We start from the raw sequence: 25,733 nt of genomic DNA, 5'->3' as shown, positions 1-25,733 counted from the left end.
TGAGTTTTTTTAAACTATAAACTGATCAAACAATAAGAAATTTTATCCAACCGTCAAAATGCAATAACACAAGCAAAAATGGAAGCTTTACTCTTCCTCTTTTTTAGAAATGAGTCTGAGTGGTCATCAATTCTATCTTCACCTTTCTTTGTTGTTGGGACCCAGAACTGCACCTGATCATGGACAATGAAAAAGTTTAAAAGTGTCCACAATCTGATTCAGTTATTTCATAATTTTACTATATCACTTTTACATTATTATCGTACAGTGGATATAAAAAGTCTACACACCCTTGTGAAAATGCCAGGTTTTTGTGATGTAAAAGAATGAGACAAAGATAAATCATGTCAGAACTTTTTCCACGTTTAATGTGACCTATAATGTGAACAATTCAATTGAAAAACAAACTGAAATCTTCGAGGGGGAAAAATGAAAACCTTACAATGACCTGGCTGTGTACACCCTCTTATAACTGTGGATGTGGCTGTGTTTAGAATTAACCAATCACATTCAAACTCATGTTAAATCGAAGTCATTACACACCTGCCATCATTTAAAGTGACTCTGATTAATCACAAATAAAGTTCAGCTGTTCTAGTAGGATTTTTCTGACATTTTCTTAGTTGCATCTCAGGGCAAAAGCCTTGGGCCGCAGAGAGATTCCAAAACATCAGAGGGATCTCATTGTTGAAAGTTATCAGTCAGGAGAAGGGTACAAAATAATTTCCAAAGCATTAGATATACCATGGAACACAGTGAAGACAGTCATCATCAAGTGTGGGAAATATGGCACAACAGAGACATTACCAAGAACTGGACGTCGCTCCAAAATGTATGAAAAGACGAGAAGAAAACTGGTCAGGGAGGCTTCCATGAGGCCAACAACAACATTAAAGGAACTGCAGGATTTCTGGCAAGTACTGGCTGTGTGCTACATGTGACTACAATCTCCCATATTCTTCATATGAATGGGCTATGGGGTAGGGTGGCAAGACAGAAGCATTTTCTTACAAAGAAAAACATCCAAGCCTGGCTGAAAGTTGCATAAAACAAACATCAAGATTTGCCATGCTAATAGACTCCTAGCCAAAAAGCCTGAGTGCTGTAATAAAAGGTGCTTCAACAAAGTATTAGTTTAAGGGTGTGTACACTAATGCAACCAGTTTATTGTGAGTTTTTTTATTTTTTATTTTTCCCCCTCAAAGATTTCAGTTTGTTTTTCAATTGAATTGTTCACGTTACAGGTCACATTAAAGGTGGAAAAAGTTCTGACATGATTTATCTTTGTCTCATTCACAAGAACCTGCCATTTTACCAGGGGTGTGTAGACTTTTTATATCCACTGTACCTGAAGACAGATTTTTCAAAGGTTTTATTGGCAGATGAAATGAGTGACTCTTGATGGACCAGATGGATGGGGCTGTGGCCATCACTAATGGAAACAGGGCACTACTTTGAGTCAGACGCCAGCAAGGTGGAGGAGGGGTACTGGTATGGGCTGCTATCATTAAGGATGAGGTAGATGGACCTTTTCGGGTTGAAGATGGACTGAAACTCAACATCCATACCTACTGCCAGTTCCTGGAAGATACTTCCTTCAAGCAGTGTTACAGGAAGAAGTCCTCAGCATTCAAGAAGGCCATGTTCTTTATGCAGGACAATGCTCCATCACATGCATCCAAGTAGTCCGCTGCTTGGCTAGCAAGTAAGGGCCTCAAAGATTCCCGAATAATGACCTGGCCCCCCTTCCTTACCTGATATAAATCCTATTGAAAACTTGTGGACCCTTCTCAAATGTGAGATTTACAGTCAGGGAAGACAATACACCTCTTTGAACAGCATTTGGGAGGCTGTGGTTGCTGCTTCAGCGAAACTTGAACGTGAAAAGATCAAGAAACTGACAGACTGCATTGATGAAAGGTTCATAGCAGTTATTGAAAAGAAGGGTGGCTATATCGGTCACAGAAAGGCCAGACATTTTATTTAATTTTCATTTAGTGTTACTTATTTGTTGCACTTACTCAAAAAATTTAGAATAAACAAGTGAGTTAGAAATTATTTTTGTAATTTAGTTGCCTAATAATTCTGCACACTAATGTTTGCCTAATAATTGTGCACACTTATCTATTCCCCTGAGAAAGATCAAATTTTTTTTCCTTTGTTAAACATTCAGGTTTGAGATTCAATTACATTTTGGATTGACTGAGAGAAATTGTGTTTGTTCAACAATAAAATATTGAGGAATACGATTTGCCTAAAAATTGTGCATGCAGTGTATATGTGCCAAAATATGTATATGTGCATTCGATAAGTGGACATTTCATGGGTGGCCACATCACTCACCCGATCTGAATCCAACTGACCATGCCTTTTATATGCAGAAGACAGAGTAGGCCCTGAAACATGTAGAAATGACAATTACTACGTTCCTGTCTGACCATCACCAGGGAAGATGGCCAACATCTGATGATGTTTGCTGGTTGCAGACTTTGGCCAATCATTGCGTGCAAAGATTTAGCAAGAAAGTACTAATGATGACTTGTTGTACATATTGTTATCATTCCAAATACTTTTTTTACCCTAAAATAGGGGACAATGTAAAAATATGTTCTGTAATTTTTGTAATTATGGATGAAAATGCACTCAAATTAAAGCTGACAGTCTGCACTTTAACCCAGTAGTCATTATATCATTTGAAATCCAAAGTGTGGGAATACTGAGCCAAAAATACAAAAGATTTGTCACTCTCCAAATCCTTTCAGAGACAAAAGTATTTAATGGAGGGCCCATTAAGTGGATGGCTTACAGAGCGCTAGATACTTATGACTGCAGATGGAAAGATTTAAAGGCATTTTCCTTTTTTATGTCCATGAATTGAAGCTATTGCTTGATTCAGTACTATGGATATACATTTTTGGCAGTTATTGGATGTCAGAATGTTCAGCTTTCCAGATTCTTTCAGTTTTGAATGATTTGCTCATATCATCACAGTTCTTAGTAAAGCACCAAACTCTGCACAGATGTAGTGTATTAATGCAAAAGGGCATGGGTTTTTAAGGAAAGTAAATTGAGGAGAGCTTGGGGGCTAGTCATGATTAAAAAATTGGTTAACCTTAAAAGCAAATGGTGACAGTCTTGTGGCATGAATAAACAAAGAGATATTTACTCATTAAAAAAGTTAAACTGAATAATTCTCTTTGTATGTAATTCATCCATAAATTGTAAGAACTAGACTTCCTCACTATTTTCATTCTAGACATGCAATGCCTTCCCTCATCAGGTAATGTATTTCAATGCTTCATTAGTACTGTGAAGTTTATCATTTGTCATCTAAGCCGGCTGTCAATAAATAATTAAGTTGCAGATGAGAAGAATTAAATAGTTTGGCTGAAGGAAGGAAAGAGGACTGCTGTCTACATTTTAATTGCATAGTGCACACAATTTTTGTTTGTGTGTCTGTGTTACATTTTTAGTGTTATGGCAACAAAGGAGCACCTGTTCATAGTTTGCCTACTTTTTATGCTGTGCTTTCAGAGTCAGCAATTATTTAACGTAGATGAAAACATTCAAGTTTGTCCATGATTGAATAGCAAATGTTCAGACACTGCTCCCCTTTCATCTTGATGAAAACGATTAGCAGCTTAACTGCAAACCTGATATGCAGCCAGTACATTTTTTGGACCAATGTAATTATTAAGGAAGATACAAAACAAAATATGTTATATTAAAAATAGATTCCTTACAATTCAGACCTAATTGTATTTCAATTAAAAACATTATTTCTAACCTTGTCAATTACTTTACCTCCGAATCATTTTGCTATATTTCCTGTTCAAGCTAATTTCATGAATGTTATCATGGAAAACAAGGAATTTTCTTACCTTTGAACGAGTGTACATTGTTTCCCTTGACTGAAAGGGAGATGCAGTGTTTACACTTGGAATGCAAATTAAATGTGACTAGAGTAATGCACGGACAGACACAGATCATTCCAGAACCAGATTGCGTTATAAAGGACCTGTGCCTAATTGGCACATACATTTTTTGTCTTTGCACACAAAAATAAATTAATATACAATCCCGTTTCCAAAAATGTTGGGAGGACGCAGAATCCATAATTCCCAAAACGTATTTCACATTTTGATTCGTCAGCCCAGAGGACAGTTTTCCACTTTGAATCAGTCCAACTTAAATTAATCTTGTTTATACACTTAGGTCCGGAAATAATTGGACACTGACACAATTTTTGTTATTTTGGTTGTCTACCAAAATATTTTCAAGTTACAGTTAAATAATGACTATGGGCTTAAAGTGCAGTCTCTCAGCTTTAATTTGAGGGTATTCACATCCAAATTTGAGGAAGGATTCAGGAATTACAGCTTTTTTTCAAGGGATAATTGACAATTGACTCAAAAGCTGATTCATGGACAGGACAGGTGTGGGCTATTCCTTAGTTATTTCTTCATCAATTAAGCAGGTAAAAGGTCTGGAGTTGATTCCAGGTGTGGCATTCACATTTGGAAGCTGTTGCTGTTAACCCACAACATTCGGCCAAAGGAGCTCTCAATGCAAGTGAAACAGGCCATATCTTAAGGCTGCAAAAACAAAAATCTATCAGAGAGATAACAGAAACATTAGGAGTGGCCAAATCAACTGTTTGGTACATTTTGAGAGAAAAAAGAACGCACTGGTGAGCTCTGCAACACAAAAAGACCTGGACATCCACGGTAGACAACAGTGGTGGATGTTCGTAGGATCCTTTCCATGGTAAAGAAAAACTCCTTCACAACATCCAGGCAAGTGAAGAACACTCTCCCGGAGGTAGGCATATCATTATCCAAGTCAACCATGAAGAGATGACTTCACAAGAGCAAATACAGAGGGTTCACCACAAGGTGCAAACCATTTATAAGCCTCAAGAATAGAAAGGCCAGATTAGACTTCTAAAAAAAAAAACATCTAAAAAAGCCTGCCCAGTTCTGGAACAGCTTTTTTTTTGGATAGATGAAACTAAGAAACGGTACCAGAATGACTCAAAGAAAAAAGTATGGAGAAGTTTGAATCATTTCAAATTGGTTTCTTGAACATGACAATGTGTTCACTGTACTGAAATGGCCCCCACAGTCACCAGATCTCAGCCCAATAGAGCATCTTTGGGATGTGGTGGAACGGGAGCTTTGTGCCCTGGATGTGCATCCCACAAATCTCCATCAACTGCAAGATGCTATCCTATCAATATGGGCCAAAATTTCTAAAGAATGCTTTCAGCACCTTGTTGAATCAATGCCACGTAGAATTAAGGCAGTTCTGAAGGCGAAAGGGGGTCAAACACAGTATTAGTATGGTGTTCCTAATAATCCTTTAGGTGAGTGTATATGAAAATGGTTGCAATTTCTAAACGTTTCATATGATATTTTCGTTCAACCCCTTGAATTGAAGCTGAAAGTCTGCACTTCAACTGCATCTCTGTTGTTTCATTTCTAATCCATTGAAGTGGTGTACAGAGCTAAAATTATGAAAATTGTGTCCAAATATTTCCAGACCGAACTGGAATTATTGTGTGCTTCACAATCCTCCACTTGCAGCAATTAAAGCCTTGCAGACTGACATTCTAGTAGTCAATTTGTTGAGGTAAGAGATTTCCCTTATGCTTCCTGAAGTACCTCCCACAAGTTGGATTCATTTGATTGGCAATTCTTACATACCATACGGTCAAACTGAACCCACAACAGTTCAATAATGTTGAGACCCGCCGACCGTTCTGGCCACTCCATTATAGACAGAATACCAGCTGCCTCCTCCTTTGCTAAATTGTTCTAACATAGTTTGGAGCTGTGCTTTGGGTCATTGTCCTGTTGTAGGAGAAAATTGGCTCCAATCTAGCCCGGTCTACAGGGTATGTCATGGAATTGCAAAATGGAGTGATAGCCTTCCTTCTTTAAGATCTCTTTTATCCTGTACAAATCTCCCAATTTACCACAACCAAAGCACCCCCAGAACATCACAATGCCTCCACCGTGTTTGACAGCATCAAGCACTCCTGCAGCATCTTTTCATTTGGTCTGAGGCTGATGAATGTTCTTCTTTGTGATCCAAACACCTGGAACTTCCTCTGTCCAGTGTCTGTGTCTTTTGCCAATCTTAATATTTTCTTTTTTCTGAGGTTTGGCTTTTTCTTTGCAGTTCTGCCTAGAAGGCCAGCATCCCGGAATTGCCTCTTTACGAGAAACGTCTTTGCTTCTGGTCATTTGGAGCCTGTAATCGAATCCACAATTTCTTATGCTCCAGTCCAAAGAAAGGCCAGTTTTATTGCTTCTTTAATCAGCACAACCATTTTCATTTGTGCTAACATAATTGCGAAAGGGTTTGTTAATGATCAATTAGGGTTTCAAAATGATAAACTTGCATTAGCAAACACAAAGTGCGATTGGAAGCCAAGATTGATGGTTGCCGATAATGGGCTTCTGTACGCCTATGTAGCATTAAAAATCAGCTGTTTCCAGCTAAAACAGTCATTTCCAACATTAACAAGGTCTACACTGTATTTCTGATCTATTTCTCTTTCAAAAATAAGACCCCAAACTTTTGAACAGTATTATACATCCACAATCAGTTAATTAGACTATGGGGTTCGAAATGTCATGGTAGAGAGGGTTGAAAAAGCAGAGGAATCAATTGTGGGCTTTCTATCATAATTACTTTCTTGTTAAGTCTTGCAGCATGAGAAATAATATATGGTTCCTAGCTGCTAGGAAACATATTGACCTGTTCTACTGAATCTCTGTGTGAACCAAGTGTTATGATTGTGTTGTTTTCAAGCTTTGGTATAAATATATGGATGCCAACGTCTATTCAATCTGTCAGGCTCAGTATACAAGGTGGACACAAAGCAGGATATCAATAACATAGGAAATCATATGTGGCCTAGGTGTTTATTTATAATCATTTTCAATAGGCTAACTAACAAGTGTATTATAAATGGTCTTTGGGCAAGTGAGATGAGCTGTGAGAAGCAGTGCACATGAAGCACTTTGGGGATGCTACAGGTTGGTAAGTACAGTAGTACAGTAACGTGTGCATGTACTTGTTGACTTTTAGGACTATCACACACTCAGTCGAGGCCAATGAAATGCATTGCAGGACAGGTCAATACAATTCATGACAGGCCATGCCAATACAATAAATGGCAGGCCAATACAATACATGGCAGGCCAGGCCAATACAATACATGGATGGCCAAGCCAATACAATACATGGCAGGCCAGGCAAATACAATACATGGCAGGCCAGGCCAATACAATACATGGCAGGCCAGGCCAATACAATACATGGAAGGCCAATAAAATATATGGCAGGCCAGGCCAATACATGACACGTTTCCTGCTGTTGATTTTGTGTAGGAAGGGAGCAGATAATATACAGATGTATTTTGTCAAACTCTGGCGTTTTGCCTCTAAATATGTAATTTGGGCATCACAGTGTGACAATAGTGTTACAGTGAGTTGTAGATTAGTTTTGAGTGCGGTCATGCCTCTTCTGCCTATACTATTTGTCATGCTAATTCACATTTTAATGAATGTCCATCAAGCCCTAAAGCAGTATTCACTGGATTGGCTACCCCATTAGTTAGAGGCTTTAGAATTGAGTATTACATGTATGATTTGTTAATGTTCTCAATTCCACGGCAGTCTCAATAATTCAAATATTTTGGAAATGCTTAGAATCAAATTCAATTAGTCCTTCTTTTATGCCTGTTTTATGGAGCTGTTATGGCAGTTCTTACTGACTAATCTAATGTTCTCAATGCAGCCAGTCTGCAGGCCAACATTGTTTAATCAATCTGTTAGCTGACATATCACTTATGAAACGTTTCTTTTATAATCCAGTAATATCCTCCATATGAGACAATTAGAAGCTCACTCAAACATTATGTTGAGAACATAAAGGGATAGTGTTAGACCTTATTTTCCACTTTCAGTGTGGAAGCATTATCCAGACATTTCTTTTGGTCAAAGTTCAGTTTCTGAGATTTATTTGGCTTTCTAGTTGTATGCACGAGCCATGTACTGCAGTGACCGGACACACCAAAATAAATGAAATGCTTCAAAACGTTTCCTCAATAAACTACTGTACAAAACCATTCCATGTCTTTGAGGTCTATAAAGGCATGTTAATGCTAAAACATTTAGCTATTTCCTCTATTACAATCATTCGTAACAGTGTGAGTGATCATACGTACCACTCAAACTGTGTTTACTTCCTGCTTTGGTCTTGTCTGGGAATTTATTTCTAAATCTGCACACTGCAAGTCTCAAGTAGACACACCTACATAATTCCATGGTGCCTTGTTCTCAAAGCTAGTACAGTGTTTATGCCATTTTCTAGTGCTACATAATTAAATCTGAATTTCAGCATGTGTAGCCACACAACCTGTGTACACAAGCAAGAGATTACTCGATTTTGTCAGTGATTTTCTCAGTCACAGCACTGACAAATAGCTAGTCTGTTATCTTTAAATGCACACCTAGTGATATTTGCAGGAAAAAATGTGTGTTTTTGAAAGCCCTCCCAAAAGCATTTGTCTTTAGAATTTTAGATGAAAACGCTGTAGAACACGTTCTGGGGTGAGTCCGACCACTGCATGATGTGGTTTTAATGCACGCAGCTAGCCAAATATATATTTTTTTAACTGTTTGGATGATGCTTCAACACTAAAAGTACGCGCAAAATGTGCAAAATATCCCTTTAAACAGTGCTTGGCTAAAACAAGAATGTGATACTGGAAGTAACTGGAAGGTTGCATGGATTGTCACTTGCCCATGGAGGAATGCCTCTTAGTCCACAGTATATCCCTAATTGGTAAAGTCATACTGATTGCAATACTGCTTATGTCTTCCAATCTTGTTTATGCTAATGTTAACATAAAAGGGTAAGACTCTCCGTAACACATCTTCTGTTTCCATTACGACACTCAACCATGTAAAATACAGTTGTGCTCAAACCTTTGCATACCCTTGGGGAATTTGTAATTTAAGTATCATTTGCAAAGAAAACATGAGTGTGCAGGCAAAACATAATAGTTGTCTATGAGGTGCTGAATTCGTGCAGATGGTAAAGCAGCCCATTCGTCTTGGCTAAATGCCTCCAGGTCATGCAAAGTCTTTGGTTGTCTTGCATGAACCGCATGTTTGAGATCTCTCCAGAGTGGCTCGATGATATTAAGGTCAGGCTGTGATGGCCATTCCAGAACGTTCACCTTTTTCTGCTGTAACCACTGGAGGGTCAACTTGGCCTTGTGCTTGAGTCATTGTCGTGCTGGAAAGTCCAAGAGCGTCTCATGCGCAGATTTTGTGCAGAAGAATGCAATTTGTCTGCCAGTATTTTCTGATAAGATGCTACATTCATCTTGCCATCAATTTTCACAAGATTCCCCGTGCCTTTAGAGCTCACACACTCCCAAAACATCCGTGAGCCACCACCAGGCTTCATAGTGGGGATGGTATTCTGTTCACTATAGGCCTTGTTGACCCCTCTCTAAATAAAGCGCTTATGGTTGTGACTATAAAGTTCTATTTTGGTCTTGTCACTCCAAATTACAGTGTGCCAGAAGCTGTGAGGCGTGTCAAGGTGTTGTCATGCATATTGTAACCAGGCATTTTTGTGGAATTGGTGCAGTAAATGCTTCTTTCTGGCAACTTGACCATGCAGCTCAAGTATCGTCGTATTGTGCTCCTTGAAACAACCACACCGTCTTTTTCCAGACCAGCCTGTATTTCTCCTGAGGTTACCTGTGTGTTTTTCCTTTGTATCCGAACAATTCTTCTGGCAGTTTTGGCTGAAATCTTTCTTGGTCTACCCGACCTTGGCGAGATCCCCAAATTTTCAGCTTTTTAATAAGTGATTGAACAGTACTGACTGGCATTTGCTAGGATTTGGATATATTTTTATATCCCTTTCCATCTTTATAATGTTCCATTACTTTGTTACGCAGGTCTTTTGACAGTTCTTTTCTACTCCCCCTGTCTCAGTATCTAGCCTGCTCAGTGCATCCACATGAGAGCTAACAAGCTCGTTGACTATTTATACACAGACACTAATTGCAATTTAAAAAGTCACAGGTGTGGGAAATTAATCTTTAATTGCCATTTTCACCTGCGTGTGTCACCTTGTGTGTCTGTAACAAGGCCAAACATTCAAGGGTATGTAAACTTTTGATCAGGGCCATTTGCGTGATTTCTGTTATCATTATGATTTAAAAAGAAGCCAAACAACTATGTGATAATAAATGGCTTTATATAATCACTATCGTTAAATAAACGTTTTTTTGCATGATCTGTCAAATTTCTCAAAGTCAATGCCAAAATATTAAATTTTTTGCCAGGGTATGCAAACTTATGAGCACAACTGTATGTTAACAGGGGTTGTGGCAACATCACATTTGAAAGCAATGCATGCATTTTTACACATAATTACTTGATCTTCATGTGTAGAAATGCAAAGCAATGCATATATATTTTAAACATAATAATTACTTGATGATATTCCCTGATGTTTTCAACTTGCCAGTGCCATTGTAATGAAATTAAGTCAATACAAAGCATATGCCTTAATTCACCTCATGGCTTTTCTGTCAATACTATACCCAAAAATGATTTAATGGGTGGGCTAACAAATGTTGGTGGGCTAAGGTTGAAGTATGTAAAGTGTCATTTAATCAAAAACACTACTACTTCTCTACTGTAGGACAACTTAACCACACACAACAAATCATTTAACACAGTTCATTTTGCATTGCACTAAGCAAGCTCTACAATCTGTGCTGGCATTTCCTGGAAACACTCTGGGCCAGTCAACCATCCGTTTCATTAAAAAAAAGCTACTCTGTAGGCTGTTCTGGGATGAAGTAAATTCCTTCATAGCAATATTTATAGTGTATTTATTTACAATCTTCACCATGTCTACTCATTTTCTAATTCTGAAAAGTGAAAGCACACCTTTGTGTGTTTTTTCCCTGGTGGAAATGTTGGTGTCGAAATGATCCTTGAAATGATATCATAGTCCAATGATCTTTACTACTTTAACATTTATATGAACTGCCCCTACAAATATATACAGTGGATATAATAAGTCTACACACCCCTGTTAAAATGCCAGGTTTTAAATGTTAAAGAATGAGACAAAGATAAATCATGTCAGAATTTTTTCCACTTTTAATGTGATCTATAATGTGAACTATTCAATTGAAAAACAAAATGAAATCTTTGAGGGGGAAAAATGTAAAATAAAAACCTTACAATAACCTGGTTGCATAAGTGTGCCCATCCTCTTATAACTGGGGATGTGGCTGTGTTCAGAATTAACCAATCACATTCAAACTCATGTTAAATAAAAGTCATTAAACTCCTGCCATCATTTGAAGTGACTTTGATTAATCCCAAATAAATCTGTTCTAGTAGGATTTTCTTGACATTTTCTTAGTTGCATCTCCGAGCAAAAGCCATGATCCGCAAAGAGCTTTCAAAGCATCAGAGGGATCTCATTGTTGAAAGATATCAGTCAGGAGAAGGGTACAAAATATTTTCCAAAGTATTAGATATACCATGGAACACAGTGAAGACAGTCATCATCAAGTGGAAAACATGTGGCATAACATTGACATTACCAAGAACTGGACGTCGCTCCAAAATTGATGAAGAAAACTGGTCAGAGAGGCTTCCATGAGGCCTACAGCAAGATTAAAGGAACTGCAGGAATTTCTGGCAAGTACTGGCTGTGTGCTACATGTGACAACAATCTCCCGTATTCTTCATATGAATGGGCTATGGAGTAGGGTGGCAAGACGGAAGCCTTTTCTTACAAAGAAAAACATCCAAGCCTGGCTGAAATTTGCATAAAACAAACATTGAGTCCCCCAAAAGCACGAAAATGTGTTATGGTCTGATGAAACCAAGGTTGAACTTTTTGGCCTTAATTCCAAAAGGTATGTTTGGCGCAAAAACAACATTGCACATCACCCAAAGAACACCATACCCACAGTAAAGCATGGTGGTGGCAGCATCATGCTTTGGGGCTGTTTTTCTTCAGCTGGAACCGGAGCCGTAGTCAGGATGGAGGAAATTATGAACAGTTCCAAGTACCAGGCAATTTTGGCACAAAACCTTCAGGCGTCCGTTAGAAAGCTGAAGAGGAAGTTCACCTTTCAGCACGACAACAACCCAAAGCACACATCCAAATCCACAAAAGCATGTCTTCACCAGAAGATTAATGTTTTGGAATGGCCCAGCCAGAGCCCAGACCTGAATCCAGTCGAACATCTGTGGGGTGATCTGAAGAGGGCTGTGACCAGGAGATGTCCTTGCAATCTGACAGATTTGGAGTGCTTTTGCAAAGAAGAGTGGGCAAATATTGCCACATCAAGATGTGCCATGCTCATAGACTCCTAGCCAAAAAGACTGAGTGCTGTAATAAAATCAAAAGGTGCTTCAACAAAGTATTAGTTTAAGGGTGTGCACTTTTTATTTTATATCACTTCGTTTTTCAGTTGAATTTTTCACGTTATAGGTCACATTACAGGTGGAAAAAGTTCTGACATGATTTATCTTTGTCTCATTCTTTTACATCACTAGAACCTGGAATTTTACCAGGGGTGTGTAGACTTTTTATACCCACTGTATGTACAACGCACTCCAGACGTATAGATATAGTGGTGGTAAAGTAGAAAAAAAAGTCATGAAAGTAATTGTATTTTTTTAGCTTGGTCTAACTCTCAAAATATAACAGAAATCTAACCTTTATTTAATAAATTCTTAATGAATTTTTTTTGTCACAATTATTGGCTCCTCTTAAAAGAAGAACCAAATATAATTCAAGTATTCTACTATTGATACATGTTTTTCGCAACTTCATTCATTTTAAACACTTAAGCAGTTATACATCACTTTCTGTTTGTCGCTGGGGTGGTGAACTTCATTTGGAATTAGGTTCAGTGGCCAGATGAGACAAATACCTGAGGTGGATTTGGCATATAACGAGGGATGGATATTCATGCAGAAAAAGACCTAATTAAATAAATTAATATGTGTTGTTATTGGTAAGTTTTACTTCTAAAGGTCCTGGGTCCTTGTTAAGATGTAAGGAGGTTTGTTCAGAAGTAAGGGGTTTGTTCTAACAGGCACCTATTCTAACAGGAGACACAAAGAGTGGGCCCAGAGCCAAGCCTGGGTGGGCGTATTTGTTTTATTATCAGCTTAACCCACTGCAACTTTGACTCTGCACTGCCAAAGGTAAATGGGTAGATGTTCGGCAGGGCTACTTAGTCACATAGCACTCTGGTAACTCCTTGTGGTAGGTTGTGCGCCTGCATGTTCAATCATGGCTTTTGGCTGGTGAATATGTGGTCCTCAGCGTGTGTGTACCAGCAAAAAATTCCTGATGGAGCAAGTAAGAATCAGAAAGGTTTGGTAAGATGTGCTTGGAGTTCACATGTCTCAATCAAAATTCTAGTACAAATAATTACATATTCAATGTCCCACACCTGCTTTCTCTCTTTCAGCAGATGATCATTGCTGTGGCCATCTCTTACTCTGCCATAGCCATCTAGAGAGGCTCTTATTCTTTTACTTGGCTCAAGCGATGATGCAGTAAGATAATGAGGACTAGCTTTGTGCTTCTATTCCTTGTTACTTACTCGTGCTTCTCAGTCCCTGCATTCGATTTTCCATGCCCTTGGTCACTATTCTACCAGTTTCACTCCTCCTGACATTTTGGCATATTGTTCTCATTGGTGTCCTATTTTGAAGACCAAATGAATATGTCTTTCTCAGTGGTCCTATTGCACGGCAGCATCAAGACAGTGTTTTAGTTTTTTGTGTGTTCATAAGACCATAATTGTTGGCTCTGTTGTATGGTATACGCCAATAAAACGCATCTTGAGCTTGGACTATATACTGTCTGTTGTGTTGTCCATCCGTGTGACATATTGTTCTGCAGGTGACAGCAATAAATTATGAAAGAATGGTTATGGTATAAACTCTAATCTTTTCTACACTTTCTGTGGACATTTGTCCACTAACCTCATAGAAATGATTTAAAAAATACCATTCATTAAATTAAAATGACTGCACAGGGACTTTAAAGCATTCCATGCGTGGATCTGTACTGACCCATTTCAAGGTCAGACATTTCCCTGACCTGACCCTGATATCCAGTGTCCTCCATGCAGGGCGGTGGGGCTGGCACACCCTTCCCTCTCGGTGGCACCCGCAGAACAAGATGCTGGTCCCTCCCTGTGATACACTCATCACTTGCCTCCCTCTCCCACAAATTAGCTGTGATTGAGGTGATTGGGATTTCCAGAGGCTGTCACAATCGTTTTGATTAGCAAATAGATGGGTGATAATGGGAGAGACAGGCCTGTTATGAGAGCCCTGTCAGGGATAAGATAATGCACCAGAGTGAAGAGGTTAAAGACACCGCTTCCTTGTTAATAATTAATTGCTGTCCGTGTGGCGGATCCACTCCAGCGCTCCCAGTCATCACTTGATAATTGCTTTACATTTAATTTGGCTTTGGAGAACGTTTTTCAAGCTAAGTAACTTGTGCTTAGTGTTAGTCTGAACTCGTCTTCTGATACCACTTTGGTCAGCAACCAATGATGAGACTAAGGAAGGTAGGGCCTGTGTGGCAATTTGAATGCTGAAGAATATGCACCGATCAGCCATAACATTATGACCACCTGCCTAATATTGTGTGGGTCCCCCTTTTGCTGCATGGACACCCTGACCAGTCTGCGGCTACGCAGCCCCATATGCAACAAACTGCAATGCACTGCACCGACACCTCTCTATCAGTACCAGCATTAACTTTTTCAGCAATTTGAGCTACAGTAGCTTGTCTGCTGGATGAGACCACACGGTCCCCACGTGCATCAGTGAGATAGATACTGACCACTGCAGACCAGGAACACCTAACAAGGGCTGCAGTTTTGGAGATGCTCTGACCCAGTCAGCCAGCCATCACAATTTGGCCCTTGTCAAAGTCGCTCAGATCCTTACTCTTGCCCATTTTTCCTGCTTCTAACACATCAACTTTGAGGACAGAATGTTCACTTGCTGCCTAATATATCCCACCCACTGACAGGTGCCATGATAACGAGATTATCAGTGTTATTCACTTTACCTGTCAGTGGTAATAATACTATGGCTGATTGGTGTATTATTGTATTCTTTTCCAAGTCATTTATCATGAACACTCAATTACAGTCTTTACAGTTAAGAGAAAATAGATCTTGTATTCCATCTATGCTTTAGCAAAGACAATAATTGTTAATTTGGGATTTATACATATTTATATTTTTTATATCTCATACAAGAAGGTACTATACTATAACGGGGATACTTTCTCACATAAAATAAATGACCAGGTTCTCTTGAGCATTTTGGTGTTGGGACAGCTTGTCCACGGTGTAAACCATGGGGAAAAGGATACCTTCAGCAGCAGAGCTGTCGCTACGGTGACAGTGTCACGCCTCCTGCTGAGGCCCCTCTGATTGACTAGCCTCCTAAGGTCACCAGGGTTAAACTGTACAGGTGTTGTCTGTGTGCTTGTGGGTCTGGCAAAACGGAAAACTACCAGACGTCGCTCCAGACGTCGGCCAAGGGGACCCGAGGTTGCCCATTCCTCACCGGGACGTTAAACTACAGTTAGGCTGGATACAACGTTTCACAATTCCATTTCTCTACTGAAATAACCCTATGAATTTGACATTGTTGTGTGATTGTTGGCTGCATTGTGATTAGACTGTACACTTGGATGCTTCCAGAAGGGGTGATTTCTGTCTGCCTTCCCTGCCCTGTCTGTGTGTGTTCACCCAGCTATTAAGTCCCTCATATGTAGATGACACAAGCAGATGTTTGTGGAGCTGGCATGAAAATGGCCTCCCAGTGGAACACCCCCCGTGTGAGCAGCGCAGAGAGGAAGGTGCCCCACACCCGCATGGAGGACGAGGCTGACCTCAAGGTCGGTAAAAACTCCATCCATGGTTCTTTCCAGCTCCCTACCCCTTAAACGCCCTGGGGCACTGGTAGCACCACCTACCCCTCCCTGGCTGACCTCTATTGTGCCTCCATCTGCAATAGAGGAGGATCCCATTCCGGTTTGGTCCTGATTCCACCCCCTCTCTTGGGGCTTCGGCTGCTCTCTTTGCCAAATCTGCAGCAGGCAGTGTTCAGCCTTGCATGCGCAGAGATAATGATCAAGTTAATTAGACCTGAGATTGAATGAACTGCGGCAGCAACTTAATCATTTGTAACTTGATTAGAAATACTATATTCTGCAACTCCAGAGACCGACAAACTTTCCTTTTTTGAGTGTTAGAAAATTAAGATCCACTTTAGGATTCAGGTCTTGAGATAATGTTGCAATAGAAGCAGGGAAATAAACCTGAGCTTGTATATTGAAATGCTGAGGGTAAAGGTCCTTGTGAATTGCTTTACTTAGTTCACAGAGCAGATGTGAATTGCCTTTCTATTAATGGTTCCTCTGTTATACCCACAGCAAATATACTCATTTGGGAGGAAATTAGGTCAAGGTAGTTTTGGGGTCGTCTGCGAAGCCACCCACAACGAGACAAAGAAGAAATGGGCTATTAAGAAGGTGAACAAAGAGAAGGTGAGTTCATTAGTGTTTCCTGTGGGGCGCTTGTTGACTACAGCGGTGAGAGACTCAAGTCAGTCTTAAGCCAGTGTAATGGCTAGTACAACAGCCCAAGCCTAAGTGCCCTCACTCTTCTTCCATCCATGCAGGCCGGAAGTTCAGGTGTCAAACTTTTGGAACGGGAAGTGAACATCCTAAAACGTGTGAACCATGCACATATCATACACCTAGAGGAGGTTTTTGAAACACAAAAGGTAGGGATGTTAAAACGAATCAAGCCAATATCAAAGCTAAACAAGATCCCAAATATCTCAGTTGTTTCCTAGCAGACAATTATACAAGGCCTGTCAGATCTATTTGTGGGGGCCACTATCTGTCTGTGCTGTGCTTTGTGTCCAGAGGATGTATCTGGTTACTGAGCTGTGTGAGGGAGGGGAGCTGAAGGAGCTCCTTCAGAAGAATAAACGCTTCACAGAGGAGGAGGCCAGGCACATCATCAGCAGCCTGGCTGAGGCCATTGTTTACCTGCACAAGAAAGGTAATAACAGACTATTTCAACAACAATAAAGAAAGGATAAAATGTCATACTATGGTTATTTTAACTTTCATGAAACAAATGATAGAAAAATGCATCTAGGTACACTGATTGAAATGATTAAAACATTAATACATCAGTAAATACAATGTGCATTACAAAATTGTGTGCAGAGACAATGTGCAAATTGATGATATCAGAGTCACATTGTATCCAAGTGAGTAAAATTGCTTTGGCCTCATTGACGTGTGATAATCAGAAGATGATACCACATTATGGCTCTCAGTCATTACAGAACCTGGCTTATTCTAATAATGAGGTAATGAACAAATGCCAGGCAAAAAAAATGTGGCCCTTTAATTGAGTCTGAGGGGTTTATTTGAAGATGCTCTGTATTTTTCCCCTCCTGATGGTGAAATCTCTAGTTAGAGGTAATTTAGGACGTTGCTTGGCAATGAGACACCATTACATGGGGCTAATGACTCATTTACAACGAGCTGGGAAGGAATACTGATTAATAGGTGTGTTTTCACACTAAGAGTCCCTCTGCGCTGTCGTGCTGCACTTCTATGGCGACTAATGATACCAGCGGGAAGTGGTGGTAGCTGTTAGCAGTGACTCTATCGCAGGTAGTGACCTTAGCCATAAGCGGCATGGACATTAAGGATGTTCTTTAACATTAAATATGACACGTTGTTTAGTCACCACATTTTATTTATTTTGCATGCGTGTTTCCGTGCCATATTGCAATGTCATTTTTTCCTTCTACTAGTTGTACCATTGTTACTAGATGAAAACAGAGGTTAATCCACTCTTCTACACCCCAGAATTGTTTTATTTCAAGTTGATATCTTCTTGACCTCCATCTACATTAACGTTATAGCAGAAGATGCCATAGTGTAGAGGGTCAGCCTGCTCCACCCCTCGCGCAAAATCACTTTAACACAGTTGAACTTTAGGACTCCAGGGGACAGAACTTCTTAAGAACTAATATGTGTGCAGTGACACTTTATTTTCCATCCCATCAAGTCAATCTTGCAGCAGCACCTAATCTAACCTCTATAACTCTCTTAAATGTCTCAGAATCCTTAGATCCATTCCGCACCTCTCCTATAATGACCACTGATACTTTGTGGCTCACCGTTTTTGAAAGTCTGGTGATATCTAGAGATTTGTCATATGGATCGCTTTAATTTCACAAGGCACTTGTGATTTTTCTGAGGATAAAGTAGCTGTTTGGTCCCAATCTCTGGGACTTCGGCTGTGGCAGATCCACTCTCTGTCTTAGTGAATCAAACCTCTTCCCAGGGGAACATTCGATGCCATCCATGATTGATTAAGGTTGTGAAGAGGTCACCTGATGAAAATAACTCATTGTGGATGTTGCCTTTAACTGCTTTAGCCATCAAATTTGTCCTCTCCACTAAAGACGCATTGAAAGCCATTCTAGCTGTGTTATAGTAGAGGTTGTGTTTCTTTTCATATTTCAGACATAGTGCACCGCGACCTGAAACTGGAGAACATTCTGGTGAAGAGTTATCACCATGGTGATGATAATGACATGATCAATATCAAGGTGAGACTGCGACACAAACTAAGAAAACGCACTGCTGTGGTTACTCATCCAGCCAGTCTCTCCAGGGTCTTTAGGACAGGATCCTGATGGGTTTTTCCTCCTACTTCCCCACATTGTGTAAATGGTTTTAAATGCTACCTCATTATGTAAGACCCCCTCTGGTTTTTCTCTACATCACTCTGTATAAAGAGCGAATCAGGAGCATCTTTTAAGACAAATTACCAGCTGGGCCCAGCATGTTGTGTGCATTGACGGATCGCCAGCCGAAGCAGATATCTAGAGCGTGAGCTTAAACAAGGCAGGGTGGCAGCTTAAAACACAAAAACACACTGCTGAAAGACAGTGTTGTCCTGGCACAGTATGAAATGCTTTTATCTGCCAGGAGGGGTTCATCTCTTCTGGTTATTTTCTCCAGTTGTAGTTCTCCTGCCTGCCATTAGTGAGTGTGAGACCATAGAACATATACAGCTTATATTGATATTCATCTAATAGAGTAATATAGAGGCCCCAGCACTTCAAATAAACCAGGCTTTGTCTGATTAATTACAGCAAGCTGAAGTATTTGATATGAGACCGATACATGCTGTATGTCTGCGTGTGGATCAATGTCTGCTGTCTGTCCTCCCAGGTGACGGACTTTGGGTTGTCAGTGAAAAAAGGTGGTGTTGGCAGTGAGAACATGCTCAAAGCCACCTGTGGGACTCCTATCTACATGGGTAAGACTGACACACTTAGCTCAGACACACAAAGACTCTGAAAGTTCTGTACTAGTTTCGGGTGAGTTTTCTCTCCTCTCTGTTCCAGCTCCTGAGGTGATTCATGCTCATGAGTACAGTCAGCAGTGTGATGTGTGGAGTGTTGGGGTCATCATGTACATGCTGTAAGCACTGCTTCCACCTGTCTATCACAGTGTAGCAGCTGCATGTCCCGTTAGCCCAGGGACATATCCAGTTGTATTATAGTTTTAGAGGCCTGTGTGTCTCCATTTAGGCTCTGTGGGGAACCTCCATTCATTGCCAGCTCTGAGGAAAGACTTTTTGAGTTGATTAAGAAAGGAGAACTAAACTTCAACGGACCTATTTGGGACACGATCAGTGATGCAGGTGACGTATAGTTCTGACTGAGTTTATGTTTATAAAATCTCTAGGGGTACAAGACGGCATCCGGGTTAAGTAGTTATGTCTTACAATGGTTGTTATTTCATTACTTCGTTTCAAATAAATATATACAAATATTTACAAATGTTGACTGAATGGGGGCTATATATTTTAGTGCAATGCTTGATTATATCATACTGACTGTCCGTTTTTTATTTCATCAGCCAAAAAGGTGTTGAGTTGCCTCTTGAAAGTTGACCCCGCCCATCGCATCACAGCAAGTGAGCTGCTGGATAACCCCTGGATCACGGTGTGTGACTTCACTACATTTCACTACTCAACAGTAATGAGTACAGGAAGGACTTGCTCTCATACTGCTGCATAATGGGACTAGGAACTGGCATGGAGTTGATTGCAGATTGCTGGTATTGCTTTAGAGAGGTTCTCACTGTGCTGGTACTCTGTCTTACAGGGTGACACCAACATGCCTGCCACGCCCACCAACGTGCTGGAGATGATGCGTTTGTTTAGGGATGACCCAGAGGGACTGGAGAATGAGGAGGGGACTGAGGTGGTCAGTGATGTGCTGAATGAGCTCTCCCTCAGCTATTCCCAGGACAGCTTTATTCCGGATCTCGGAGCGACACTGGAGGACGTGGAAGGGCCAGAGCCTAGGGTAACGCTGGATCCTAGAGCGAGGTCTGAGAACAGGGCAGAAGATGGGACCAGGCTGGAGGATCGGGTAAGGCTGGAGCCCGCCTGTGACTGCAGGATCACTGCTGTTGCTGAGCTCACCTACGAGGGAGACATGGACAGTACCAGCAGCAAACCCACAACCCCCGCTAAACAGGTAATGTAGTACACAGTCAACACATGCTTTGAGTAGCAACCCTATCACGCCAGGAGACACAGGAAAAGCCCACCCAGCTACTATGTGACCTGTTTACACACCAAAGACATTTGATCAGCCGCTTCTTCCCACATACACCTCAGTTAACTTATATGGTTATTGTCGGTGGCGTAGATATGTTATAGAGTAACTCAGTATATCAGTAAAATATATCTTTTTTAAAGCGCAGGGCAGGTGTTTTTAGCTTAGTTATTGTGAAACACATTCTGATCTTTATTTTGGCAGTTAGTTACTAAAGAGATATCTTGGCGTTTCAGTGGTAAATCTAGCTTTTTTCAATGGTTCAATTCTGACATTTAAATTTGTGACGTAGAGGTCACTTGCTAAGGCACTCCATTCTCATCAAGATAAGACATATCATTGTATTAGCCGTGCAGATTTGTCTGGTGGAATGACATTCTTCCATGCTATTGTAGCAGCAATGGGAGGACGGATATTGGGCATTGGGATGGGTGCACACATAAGCAGCAGGTTAAAGAGAACTAAAGAGAACAAAAATAGTAAAATGAAAATCAAATGGAGAGTCCACAGATTTTCCAGGCTCTGACTGGTCCATTCCAGAACTTCCCTTTTTGCAAGCCATTCCTTGGTTGATCTGGAATGTGTGCATATCCGATGTTGTTGTGTTTAAAGTTTACCTTTAGCTTTCGGGCAGAGGGCAGCAGGGTTTTAGCCAATTATCTTGACATTTGGAGATATTCATGGTTCCCTTTATTCTGACCAGAATCCCTGTCCCTGCTGAAAGAAACAGCCCAATAGCATGACGCTGTTGTCACCAAGCATGTTAATGTTTGTGGAGAATGTTATATGCAGGGAGTGCCCAGTTCCTCCCAGATATTCCTACAGATCCATTAAGATTATTCATCAGCCTCTTGGAAGCCTCCCTAAGGAGCTTTCTCCTTGCCCTGTCATCAGCTTCCTGATCTTTGCAATGTTCTGGTGCTGCCATCTTGCTTCCAATTCTTAAAGGTCTTGACAGTGTTCCATGATACATTAAAGGCCTTCAGAAGAAAAGAATTATCCCTCTCCATATACGTATCTTTCAACAATTAAATCCCAAAAGTCTTTTGGTCAATATGGCAATCCCTGCAATATGCAACCTATAAACCATCAAGGAAACACTACAGACATTTATTATTTAATTTAGGACTAATCAAAATCACTTCAATTGATGTCAAACAGCATTTTACCTTTGTACATGATTTGGAATCTGAACACAGTTACAATCCAATGCAACCAAGGCATTGAGTTTTTTTAGTGATCTTTTTCACAAATATTGTTGGTTACAAGATTTTTCTTGGTTTCAGCCTTTACATCAACAAATGCTGCACTTTCAAGAATGGTGCGTAGACTTCTGTTAACTTTCGATATAACCGCTATGTGACTGCCTTTTGAAAGTATTCAGACCTGTTCATTTAAGAATTCAGAGTACACGTCAGTGCGTCGGTGAACTGCGATCTTCAGTTTTCCACACAGCTGACTATTCGATGGGGTCCTGGCTTTGGCTGGGTCACTCAAGGACATTCACAGATTTGTCCCGAAGCCAGTCCAGCTTTGTCTTGGCTGTGTGCTCTGAGTCAGTTCGTTGATATTGTTCGCTGTGGATCAGGTTTTCTTCAAGGACTTCTCCATAATTTGCTACTTTCACCCTTCTTCCAGCCTGACTAGTCACCAAGTCTCTTCTGCTGAGAAGCACCCCAATAGCATAAGGCTCCCACCGCCATGCTTCACTGTAGGGATGGTATTATATTTTTCCTCATTAGTATTTCAGTCGGCATGTCATATGCCTTTTACTTAGGAGGGACTTACATTTTGCCACTTTACTGTAAAGTCGTGATTGATGGAGTGCTGCAGAGATGGTTGCCCTTCTGGCAGGTTTTCCCATCTTTGCAGAGAAACTGTGAAGCTCAGTCAGACTGGCCATTGGGTTCTTTTTACTTAGTTTGATGGATGGCCAGCTCTAGGAAGGGTCTTGGTGGTTCCAACCTTCTTTCATATCACAATGATGAAGTCTATTGTGTTTTCTGGGACCTTTCAATGCTTTAGATTTTTTTTTTATAACTTTCCCCAGATCTGTACCTTGACACAATTGGAGGTATAAGAAGTTATGTATGAGATATTTCAGTTTTACATTTTCAATGAATTGGTACAAATGCTTAAAAGCGTGTTCTCGCTTTGTTATTATGAGGCATTTTGTGTGGATTAATATCAAAGAAATACATTTTATCTGTTGTGAATTAAATCTATAGCACAACAAAATGTGGAGAAAGTGAAGGGGTCTGAATATGTTCCGAATACCCTGCATGTGAATGGGTGGGGCAACAGCTGAACATGGGCAGAGAGTTACCCTTGAAAACATGTGAGTTGTCACGCAGAGTTTCAGGCCCTCTATATTATTTAGGGTTATTCAACCCAAGTACGCTCCTCTCATGTCCCCCCTTGGATATCTCTGTAATCCCACTGTAGAGACAAAAGAAGGTTGCTGCCTCATCCTTCAATGAACTGAAAACCAACGGCTCTGCTGTAAAAGTCTGCAACTCACTCAACCCCCCAACTTCACAGGTCAGTCGTTTAGGAGTCTGTCTGCAAATTACTCGTTCCACAACACTGGGGATTATGGGAACATTAGACATTTGTTTTTATTTCATTACAATGTTTCATAGTGTCACGTGAGCCATTGGATGTCCTTTACAACAAGCCATGCATAACCTATTTTTGCCTTGAAAAACAGCTTTGAGTAGGTGTTCTTAAAACAAAACAATCACTTTTTAAATCATGCTTTTTGCCATTATTGTGCTCTTGATATTCATTCGCCACTAGATGGTGCCAGATTTAGCTACAAGGTGAACCAAACTATTGAGAGCCCAGTAGCTGTTGTTCTGAAGTGAACGTATTGGTTGAGATGAATGTGAGTATCTTATCTCTGCAGTCCTATACAGGTGGCAAACCTTCCAGGCAGTCAAGTGCAAAGCGGCTTGCCCCACAGGACAAGAGCGAAACCAGCTCCACCTCCTCCTTAGTGGGGCCAGCTCCCAAACCAGCGACCGGCTCAGGGAAGGCTGAGGCACACAAACCACCTCGCACCTGCGCACCCTCTGTCTCTAGGCCTGGGAGCCGCTCCCCACGACTTCCCCCTCTCTGCAGCAGGCCTAAGAAGAGCTCATAGGCCCCTGCAGCAGAGTGCCCAGGCACATGGGCGCCCAGTGCCAAAGGACAGGATCCCCGTCAGAGGTGTACCCTGTGGGGTGGTAGGATTGCTAGACAAAAGACCTGTTGGATGTTCTGTAGTATCCACGGTGTCCACTCTGTGACACATTCCAGGTTTGGACTGACTGAATAGTCTCTATCTCACACACCCACTGGGATGTAGTTTTATAATGGTGAGTAGAGAGATTCAGAAGAAAGAAAATAGGTTTGTTAAATAAGATTGTGAGTGGCATCAGCTTGAATGCATTCAGAGAAATGCCATGGAATAAGGAAAGAAAAGTATTGACCCGGCAAAGATTTGACAGTGAAACATCTGATTCCTTTCATAAAAAAAATGTGTTGGTATTTTCCATATAGAAAGTCACTGACAGTCATTTGAAAAAACACTCATTAAAAAGTCTAAGAAACTAAAATGGAGTGTTTATCTCTTATTTATTCCGTTGGGCATAATTAATTATTTATTAGTGGTAAACAGGGTTCTGTATTTGTTTTTTTTCCTATGTAGTGTAAAAGTACTTTTTTCTTTCAGTATCCTAACAGGCACATTTGGTAAGAAAGATCTTCAAAGCGCTTTGTTTTTCCCCACAAATGTAAATAAATAAATAAATTATAGTCGTAAATTCATTAGTAGTCAGTGGCAATAAGGAGTTCGAGGGTTCAAACTTGTCTGCTGTTTCTTTTCATTTAATTGTTCTATGAATGAGTTAAAAGGTTGATTGCCAAACATCATGAGATTAAACTACTGTACAGAGATTCCATTATTTTGTGTTCAATAAATGTTATTTTATTTTTTTTATTTGGTGATTTTGTGATAACTATTCACTTATTCTGTTTTGACCTCTACATTTTTAAATACGCTGTAATTCTAGTCTACCTTGGTGTCAATACCAGACTGTCAGTGGTGAGACAGACTGGTTACACACAATCCAACTGCAGGGGATTGGGAGTTAGGACTGAGGGCAACCATGGCTCTAATCTCGTTTGGGAGGCCATTGAAAGCAGCAGGAGCTACTTTAAGGGCTCTGCCATTCAAGCACAGGTCTTTCTGCTGTAGAGAGAATAATCCGCAGCATAGATACAACATTAAAGTAGTCAAGCAGAACCCACCGAGGCTGTATTTCAAATCCATGCATTTGCATCTTGAAGTGAATGTGTTCAGACAGTGGGGCCTAGTGTCAAGCAAAGTGTGTGTGTGTTTGTGTTTATGGTGGTTGGATTGGCTCTTTTGAAGTGAGGTGCATGGCACATTTCTCCTTTTGAGTGATTGGTTCACAGCCTTTAAATTGTGTAAATACTTTACCTATTATGAAAGGCTGCCAGTGCTTTGTCTGGGTAGACAGGCTTTCCTTTCTGGCCTGGTGGATCGGTCCTTGTGCCAGGAAGAGCAACGAGCAGGAGAGAAATATTTTTAAAGCCTATCGTACAGTAGGTGCTCTGTTAAATCTGAGCAGATATGCAGAGTAAAATTCCATGATATATGATTTGAACAGAGCTCTTTTCTACATATATTACTGTTCAAAAGTTTGGTGTCACTTAGAAATGTTTTGGGAAAATACTTTTTTGTTGATTAAAATAACATCAAATTGATCCGAAATACAGTGTAGACATTGATAATGTTGTCAATGACTATTGTAGCTGGAAACAGCTGAATTTTAATGGAACATCTACGTAGACGTCAAAAACCATCACTCCTGTATTCCAATGGCATGTTGTGTTTGCTAATCAAGGTTTATTATTTTAAAAGGTTTATTGATC

At 40.4% G+C, this 25,733-nt stretch overlaps 1 protein-coding gene across 4 annotated transcripts in view; it reads left to right on the top strand.

Annotated features, from left to right (window-relative positions):
• Positions 1–25,516, top strand: part of stk33 (serine/threonine kinase 33) — a 37,536-nt gene extending 12,020 nt beyond the window's left edge. For 2 of the 4 annotated variants that reach the window (XM_013137024.4, XM_020052376.2), the window contains exons 2-13: positions 15,873–16,017; positions 16,555–16,668; positions 16,803–16,907; positions 17,053–17,191; positions 18,679–18,764; positions 19,393–19,480; positions 19,569–19,644; positions 19,755–19,867; positions 20,086–20,171; positions 20,334–20,711; positions 23,238–23,333; positions 23,701–25,516. In XM_013137024.4, coding sequence (XP_012992478.2) covers positions 15,895–16,017; positions 16,555–16,668; positions 16,803–16,907; positions 17,053–17,191; positions 18,679–18,764; positions 19,393–19,480; positions 19,569–19,644; positions 19,755–19,867; positions 20,086–20,171; positions 20,334–20,711; positions 23,238–23,333; positions 23,701–23,937 — 1,641 coding nt within the window. In that variant the 5' untranslated portion in view covers positions 15,873–15,894 and the 3' untranslated portion in view covers positions 23,938–25,516. Of the gene's footprint in view, positions 1–15,872; positions 16,018–16,554; positions 16,669–16,802; positions 16,908–17,052; positions 17,192–18,678; positions 18,765–19,392; positions 19,481–19,568; positions 19,645–19,754; positions 19,868–20,085; positions 20,172–20,333; positions 20,712–23,020; positions 23,131–23,237; positions 23,334–23,700 lie in introns of those variants that run through there. The other 2 variants (XR_002197621.2, XM_020052382.3) reach the window with 2 other exon arrangements.
• Positions 25,517–25,733: the final 217 nt, after the last annotated feature.

This window comes from Esox lucius, chromosome 2, assembly GCF_011004845.1.
Source record: "Esox lucius isolate fEsoLuc1 chromosome 2, fEsoLuc1.pri, whole genome shotgun sequence".
NCBI lineage: Eukaryota > Metazoa > Chordata > Actinopteri > Esociformes > Esocidae > Esox > Esox lucius.
Note: the sequence above shows the minus strand (reverse complement) of the source record. Positions and strands in the feature narration are given on the sequence as shown.